This window comes from Nerophis lumbriciformis, linkage group LG05 (assembly GCF_033978685.3).
Source record: "Nerophis lumbriciformis linkage group LG05, RoL_Nlum_v2.1, whole genome shotgun sequence".
NCBI classification, from domain to species: domain Eukaryota; kingdom Metazoa; phylum Chordata; class Actinopteri; order Syngnathiformes; family Syngnathidae; genus Nerophis; species Nerophis lumbriciformis.
Genome location: NC_084552.2, coordinates 42,850,860 through 42,859,777, shown reverse-complemented (window position 1 = coordinate 42,859,777; position 8,918 = coordinate 42,850,860). Strand labels below are relative to the sequence as shown.

Sequence of the window (8,918 nt, the reverse complement as noted above, 5' to 3'; positions counted from 1 at the left end):
TTTTCTATTTGGGATACAACACACAGGATACACGTTTTCACATCATTTTATTATAAATAATAAACTGTCGCAGGTTGGTTTTTTTTGACAGACCAAAAAAAAACCTTGAGCATAAGCTACAATCGCTCTACTGCTTGTTGGTAGTACTGTGACCAACCGTGCCTTTGGTTTCCACTGGAAGAACTCGGCGATCAAGATAATATTTCTCCTTCCAGGAAAATTAAAAATATGTGATGCCACTGGACACTGCAATTAAATAGTTCTCTAACACATTTGCAGTGCATTAAAGGGTTGTGTAAAAAAACAAAATAAAAAACACTTTGACCAGAGTAATGATTGATAGAATCCCAGGTCTTGCTCAAAGCCACCATGGGCCCAGTGAAAAGCATCAGCGACCACAGTGAGTTATCCAGTCTTTGGCTCTAGTCAGTATGGTCCACATCCATTTCCGTTACAACAGAGAAGCACACCTTCTGAATGAGCACGCCAGACTTGGCTGAAAGAGACATAAGGAGGATTAGAAGCAAACAATGTGGGGAAAGAAACTGAAGGAATGCAGTGCTTCCTTACCGATGAAGCTCCGTAACCACATGGGCCTGCGGTGAGCCGGAGTGTAGCAGCACAGGAAGTAAACAGGCACCCCGGACAGGGCGATACCGATGCCAATCAGGGAGTTGACGGTGTCACTGTAGAGTGGCACCACCACCAGGAAGATGGTGAGGAGGCAGAAAATGATGGGGTAGAACAAGCTGAGCTGTCGGAGTTAAAAGTACACAGGTATTAAACCATCGACGCCATGTTACTAGACCGTGTTTCGACACTTCCAACTTCCCCACCTTTAGCGGTCTCTTTCTGTCCGGCTGCTTCCAGCGCAGGTACAGTTGTCCCAGAATAGACAGGCCTACAAAGAACCAGTAGCTGAAGCTGTAGTAGTTGATGAGCTTGAAGACGTCCTCCACACACAGGTAGATAAGCGCCATGACACCCTGCATCCAGATATTATGATTATGCTCATTTGATTGTTTTAACATCTCACAAAACTTTTTTTAACATGTCTTGCATACGTTTCATGTCTATGTCATGCTTTTACATCCACCTGTCATGAGACCGTAGATGAAAATCTGTTTATGCGGCTAAATCCTGCAATCTGAATATTCATTGTCTAATTTAAAATGATTAAAAGAATAAGGAATTGCGTTAAGAAGAAATATTTTTTCCAAAAGAATGGAAAGGAAAGGCACACTGACGTTGAAGAGCAGGGCGGGTATGGGGGTGTAGCGATGGACATGAATCATGCACAGGTAGTCGGGCAGGTGTCCTTCTCTGGACCCCACGAAGAAGAGTCTATCCACACACACATAAAAATACAATGTTGATGATGCAAGTAGTTGCGTGACGATTATGGCCTCCTCTGCACTCACCTGGAAGACGCCAGGATGGAGGCGTTGAGTCCTCCGAAACAGGACAAAGCAACCGCCAAGGGAATGGTCCAATTCATCACACCGAACACCTGGTCCGCGAACGTCTGCGGGCGGACAATGCAGATTTTTCCCACCAAGGCTGCACTTGATCAAGACGTTAAAGATGCTAAGTTGATGGACTCACCACGGCCACAGCGTCGCTGTCTAAAATGGCATTCATAGGCAGGACTGTGTAGTAAGCCACGTTGGTCAAAATATAGATGACGGTCACGATGGGCATGGAAATGGCGATGGCCATTGGCAGGTTCCTACAAGGGAGCACATGGATGGACTTTGAACATGAAGCATTTCTAAGGGTCAAGGATTGGGATAAGAAGTTACTTAATCTGCCTGAGAACTTCAGGATAGGCTTGTGGTGGCAACACATGACTTTTCACTTCACTATTAGCTCAAACCTATTCATTTTTGGAAGTCAGATGACCAACAGACAACTTCCAAATGTGTTCATGTAGTCTGATATGCAAGTGGATGAAATCACTATTCAGGGTGGGGCGGTTCTTTATCAACTTTGTCAAATAAGGCCGACGATACACGATGTTAAAAAACCTCTGTTGGGAAACTAATCATTCCTCAGTCACCTTTCAGGGTTCTTGATCTCCTCTGTGACAAAATTGAGGGTGTCCCATCCAGAGTAGGAGAACAAAGCCGAGTACAGAGCCAAGGCGATGCCTCCGGGGTCCTGAGATGATCCATCAAAGAGTCCCTCAAAGTTCTGTGTGTGGCCTATAGCAAAAGCACAAACTCAGTCTTGATGATGACCAATAGACCTAAAAGCTCTTCAGTTATAGCAAGAGTGTGGCTGGCCACCTTGACCAATCTTCACCAGGCCTGTGATGATGACTGCAATGAGTGCGATGACTTTGACGTAAGTGAAGAAGTCCTGCACCCTTGTGCCCCATTTCACGTAGGCACAGTTGACAAAGGTCAGCAAACCTGTGGAGTAGACAGAAAGACATGTTCTGGAAAAGAGGACCGTACCCATGCACCAAGCTTAGTGGTAGACGGTCTGCAACATCATGCCCAATATCTTGTCTCTGTAAGAATACTGTATGTTTTCAACGTCGGCTCTCGTTCTTAGAAAGGTTCAAGTGCAAGATGGGATGCGGCCTATTTTGGGCATCCCAGGCTGGTCCTTAGCAGATCATGAGGTCAGTGGTGACATTTGCTCTGCAAGCCGAGGGCTGATTTCCATGTCGTTACAGGAAGCGCTGCTGCTGACTCAAGCAGACTGTTGTTTTTCATAGCAGGAAACAGCTGAGTGCAGCACTTACAACTGTGACAGGAGAGACCTCACTTCATGACTCATTTTGGTGCCTGTGTCCAAAACCCTGATAACCCCCCATCTTGTTCCCCTTGAAAAACATGACTTATCTGACGCTGTATGCTTATCGTAAATGTGCAGATAGCGAAAGCACAGGACGTCCAATTGTCTCCACCGAGGGGATCCCAACACTATCACCTTCCCGCGTATTGACAGCTTCACCATCATAACAAGTCCAAACTCAGTTGGTGGGCGGTTTAAAGACAACAAGCGTCACGCCGAGGTTGTCTGTGGAAGAGCGACGAAGCAGCCTCGGCCTGCACGGAGGCGTGGCGTGTTGACAGAGAAAGGCAAGAAGGCTGGGAGGTTGGAGCCGACTCAATCATGCTGGTGGGAATGCTTTCGGTTGTCATTCGGAAGAACGTCAAGTGTCTTCTAATAACACGTCTAATAATTCATTTGGAAGGCTTCCACTTAGCAGAAGAGCATCTCTGCCATTGCCATGGCGACCCTCTACTTGAAAGGGCGGACTAGTTTGAGTGTTTTATCGACACTATGAATTGCCACCAACGAGGGAAGCACTTGAGCATGAACCCATCTGTTGACCCAGTTCCAAAATGGCCTATTAAGACTTTTTGATTGCGTTTTAAGCATGACATCAACACCATACCTCCGACCCCACCACAGAGACATTCAGGTCAGAGTCTCATCTGACCAAGGACTTTAGTTTACAGCTATCACATCTTATCACTGAGTGAGTTACATGCGGACCAGCATATGAAAGCTGTTATCTGAGAGACTTCCTGAACAAACATTATCTTGTTGCGCGGGGCTCTGCCATTGTTGCTTTGCGAGTCCTTCTGTGGGCTCTTTTCTTCTCTGTGCCGTTACATGGCGGTTACCCCGGAGATAGCTGGCATGCATCAGCGCTGAAAGGTCAGCCGTACTTTCATAAGGCGTTTCGTGCTGTGACAAACATTAAACCCCAGGCCCCTGAAGGATTGAGCAAGAAGTCATGCAGACGTTTTCTGGCCTCCTTCCTCCTTCCATCACGGCATCATCACGTTTCACTTCTGCTGTCTGCATGCGGCGGATGTGTACTTACATATGCATGCGGCAGCCAGCAGCCTGTTTGCCACATACGGTGCGATGCACGTGGGGAAGATGGGCTGCACCATGTAGTTGGAGAAGGTGATGGCAATGACGGCCTGACTGGTGGGCTCTATGATGAGCAGCGACGTCCACAGTCGAATGAAGGCCAGGAAGCCCCCAAAGGCCTCGAGGATGTACGCGTAGGAGGCCCCTGACTTGGTGATGGTGGTCCCCAGCTCGGCGTAGCACAGCGCCCCGAAGACAGAGAAGATGCCGCCGACGGTCCACACCACCAGCGACAGCCCGTATGAGGCGCTGTGGATGAGGACTCCCTTGGGTGACACAAAGATGCCCGAGCCAATCATGTTACCCACTATCAAGCACACCCCATTGAGGAGCGAGATCTCCTTCTTCAACTTCATGGACTCCTGGGGCTCCTCTCTCTTGGAGGATGTGGCGCTGCCGTTGGCGTCTTGTGTCGGAAGTGGACTGAAGGACGTCATTGTTTCTGTTGAGGTGTTTATTAGCGGGAAGAGCTCGCTCTCGTTAGGATCTCGGCCAGAGAAGCCTAAATGCGTTGTCAAGACGTCGCCGGCTATCTGCGCTCATCCCCTGCCATCTGCGGACACAACACCACATGTCTTGTCAGGGATGTTGTTAGCATGGTAGCAAGGCACAGTGATAATGTGATAGCACATAGAGACGTACAAGCGTTTATTGATGTGGGGGCCTAAAAACAAGACTTATGACTTCCTCAAGACTTTGAAGCACACAGTATCTGAGAGTCAGCATGGCGACTGCACGTGCTTTCCAAAGTTCATTAGCAACAACACCTCCCCTCCACCCAGCCCCACTCCCGCCCACAGTATCAATGGAGCTTGATGATGACTCAAACACTTTTTTTACACCTTAAAAGGTCAATGTCACACTGATTCCTCACCTTCTGACAATGTGTGTCCATCAAGCCTAAAAGAGACTAAATAAATATTTCTATATTCAATGAAAGTAATAATAATACTAAAAATCATACAGTTTAATTAACGATATGTTTAAGTGTATACATACCTATATGTTACAATTAATTACAAGAAAATATTTATTTCATTTGTCTATATTAATGACAGGGTCTTACCCACTTTCGGCCCTCCCTGTATAAAAAATACATTTTTATATGTACTGATTATGTTGAATAATGATACAATGTGTGCATTTTTGCCTCTATTTCCAGACTTTTTTGAAAGGTCAATGTCACAAAGACTTTTGACAACATTATTGTTATTTCTAAAGTCTGGGTGTATAATATACTGTACACATATAATATGTATACATAATACAGATTTTTTTGATCACTAATAATTTATCAAATAATACATGAAATTCTAATTGTATTTTATATATATATATATATATATATATATATAAAATGCAAAAAATGTTTTGTAAGTAATGGAGCATCCAAACAGAAGCACACAGAGTCTGACAGTCTTTTTAAACTTTATTTAAAAACAAATATATAACCTTAACACTCCAAGCGATATATCGTTGTTCAAATGCTTAAGAAATACAGCAGTAATGAGTTTATCACCAGCCATAACTCGGCAATATTAACAATGGAGGAGCGACATTCATGGAAAGTGCCATCAAAGAGGAGGAGAAGGTGTTTTTACCTTAGCAGAGCGTCTCAGCAACACATGGACAGTAGATTGTCTTTGCATGTGATCAAATCTGTGCCGGAGGTGCAAGGTCCAAAAGGTGCTGATAAGTCACTACCGGAGGTTAAATTCACACCCTGCTCCTAATCAGAGGAAAATAAAGCAGTAATCAATGAAAGCCTTCCTGCAGGCACTGACCACTGTCACCATGTCAAAACTTAAACACAGTTCCAACCTAAAAATCTCCCATCTAAAAAAGTTGCAGACAGCAAATGGCCCCCGGTCCACACTTTGAACACACCTGTCATAGCCACTCACCTTCTGCTGTTTCTTCTTGTCCTCCAGAAGTTAACAAAAAACAGTCTCAGTTAAGGTCACATTTGAAAAGTCAGCAGCAAGTCTTCATTGTGTTCTGCTCTGCATGTGCAGCGTCCTCTTCCTCTGCAGTTTCCTCTCCTTTGGAGCCATCCTCCTCATGCACTTGAGACTTTTTATACACTCCTCAGAGTGTAGGCGTAAACAGCTGGGGGATGAGGGGTGGGGTAACCACAATTAACTGGTATTGTGTCTCCTGAGGGTTTTTAATGAGATTATCATTTTTGATGGGCTCAAGGTGGCACACCTAAATATCGATACTCTTATTCCTTGTAACTTGAACCCAAAATGATTATGGTGGTGTTTTGACACATAAATGGTGAAACAGATACTTTTGTAAAAAAGAAAAGTAAAAAAAGAAAAATCCCTAAAAAGTGTGAATAAGGTACAATAAATGTTTCGTCTTATTTTTGGAGGTTATTAAAAAAAACGACATTGTCACATATTATGTGTACACTTGCATAATCCAACAAGGAATAAGAAGAAACAGAGTTCCTTAAACTCTACCCCTTTTGCTTGTCTATTACTGATAATGACACACTTACATTTAGTCAGTACAAAAAACGTTTGTTTACTTCCTGACACCATGTTCTAATAGGGAGAGAAAAGGCTAGAAAATGTGCAACAATAAATAAATAAATTTTTGTGGTAGAAGTGTCACGCCGCCCAGGCCCCTTTTCAGCTCATTTTTATAGGCTGTCTCCGTCGGCATACTGTTAAAAAAAATAATGATATATTATCAGATAATATACTGATTTGTATAGAGTACCGAATACAAAGGTTTAGTCACACTTTTCTAGCAGATATATATTTCTCAGCTCAGAATCAGAAATACTTTCTTAATCCCCAGGGGGAAATTAAGATTTTCAGCACAATCCCATTCAAGATCAGACAAACATTACAGGGAGACAGAACAGGATCGCTGATGGGTCTGCCAACTTCCGGCGCCCCTTACAAAAAAGGTGAGAAAAAAAATTCAGTCTCAGGCCAAGGGGGAAACAATCCTCATAGCCATAGCACACATAAGCATGTGTGTAAGAGGCAAACATCAAAGAACACAAAGGACATTAAAGACATTAAAAGAGCATAGCCGATGCAACCAGCCATTTCTACATACAGCTACAAAAGTCAATCAATCAATCAATCAATGTTTATTTATATAGCCCTAAATCACTAGTGTCTCAAAGGGCTGCACAAGCCACAACAACATCCTCGGTTCAGATCCCACATCAGGGCAAGGAGGAACTCAACCTAGTGGGATGACAATGAGAAACCTTGGAGAGGACTGCAGGGAGACCGGTGCAATGGACGTCGAGTGGGTCTAGCATAATATTGTGAAAGTCCAGTCCATAGTGGATCCAACATAATAGTGAGAGTCCAGTCCATAGAGAGGCCTGCAGAAGACCATCCCGAGCGGAGACAGGTCAGCAGCGCAGAGACGTCCCCAACTGATGCACAGGCGAGCGGTCCACCACGGGTAAAAACAACAACAACAAAAACATATACACTGTGGTGGCCTTTGCGGTGTTCCACGCCATCGTCTGCTGGGGTGGAGGGAGCATGGCCAGAGATAGGAGCAGACCCAACAAAGCAACCAAGAGAGCCGACTCCACCTTCGGCCGCCCACTAACTCTCGGCCAGTGTACAGTCCGCATGGATGAGCAACGATGCGTCTAAGGAGACCAAGGTGAGCGATAACTCACTTTTCTCAGATTTAGCTGCTTTTAATCACATTTAAGTTTAAATTAAATGTTGACTCTATTAAATCTAAACCTAATTCTTAACGTTAATTGTGAGCTGTAAATGTTAACTCTAAACCTAAATGTTGAATCTAAACCTAAACCTTACATCTAAATCTAAATGTGAGCGTTAAATCTCTCGCCAAGTGTAAAGATGAATATTTATAGGATGTCAATATTCCACCAATCCGACGACTCTCAGTCGTATAGCCACGCCCACATCTCTGCTTCTCAATGCACAACACTCCAACGTCTTTCTTACTGTGGAAGAAAGAACCATGACAGATTAACATGTAGGTTTAGCAACACAAAATGGTCCCTAGTGTGTGAATGTGAGTGTGAATGTTGTCTGTCTATCTGTGTTGGCCCTGTGATGAGGTGGCGACTTGTCCAGTGTGTACCCCGCCTTCCGCCCGAGCTGAGATAGGCTCCAGCACCCCCTGTGACCCCGAAAGGGACAAGCGGTAGAAATTAGATGAATGTAGGTTTAGATTTGACATATATATTTAGATTTAAGAATTAGATTCAACATATAGATTATTATTTTAAGATTCATGTCCATCCGTTTTCTAACACTTATTCTCTTCAGGGTCGTTGGGGGCCTATTTCAGCTACAATCGGGCGGAAGGCGGTGTACACCCTGGACAAGTCGCCACCTCATCGCAGGGCCAATACTGATAGACCGACAACATTCAGACTCACACACTAGGGCCAATTTAGTGTTGCCAATCAACCTATCCCCAGGTGCATGTCTTTGGAGGTGGGAGGAAGCCGGAGTACCCGGAGGGAACCCACGCAGTCACGGGGAGAACATGCAAACTCCACACAGAAAGATCCCGAGCCCGGGATTGAACTCAGGACCTTCGTATTGTGAGGCAGACGCACTAACCCCTCTACCACCGTGCTGCCCACACTCACATTCATTTAACATAAATATTTATATTTAAGAGTTAAGTTTAGAATTAGCATTTGGATGCAATGGTGTCAACATTTAATTTAAACTTAAATGAAAATGAGCTAAATCTGAGAAAAGTGAGACTGAACTTTTACATTCGGCACCCCATACATTTGTCATCTCTAGTAAAAGTAGATTAGTTTCGCAGTGAACAAACAATAAAAGAGTAAGAAAAAATCCTTAAGCTTCTTCTAATGCATGATAAATTATGATAAATAAATTGTTGTTTTGCATTCCTCAGTTTGGAAAGTAGAAAGGTGAATTACATTCCAGTTGTGCGAATGGGAGCATTACGCCCTCTTGTGGATGCTTGAAAGCATATCCTTCTTAGAACATTCCTTCATATGAACTTGTGTATACTTG

General features: G+C 44.0%; 1 protein-coding gene across 1 annotated transcript; it reads right to left on the bottom strand.

Annotated features, from left to right (window-relative positions):
- Positions 1-30: 30 nt before the first annotated feature.
- slc7a7 (solute carrier family 7 member 7) lies at positions 31-5,948 on the bottom strand. The gene is made up of 11 exons (XM_061960215.2): positions 5,805-5,948; positions 5,502-5,629; positions 3,848-4,453; positions 2,289-2,414; positions 2,060-2,204; positions 1,606-1,729; positions 1,422-1,525; positions 1,248-1,344; positions 837-986; positions 571-754; positions 31-496 (listed from the first exon to the last, which is right to left on the bottom strand). The coding sequence occupies exons 3-11, from the start codon at positions 4,335-4,337 to the stop codon at positions 423-425; spliced, it is 1,494 nt and encodes a 497-aa protein (XP_061816199.1). The 5' UTR covers positions 4,338-4,453; positions 5,502-5,629; positions 5,805-5,948; the 3' UTR covers positions 31-422.
- Between the last annotated feature and the right edge of the window lie 2,970 nt (positions 5,949-8,918).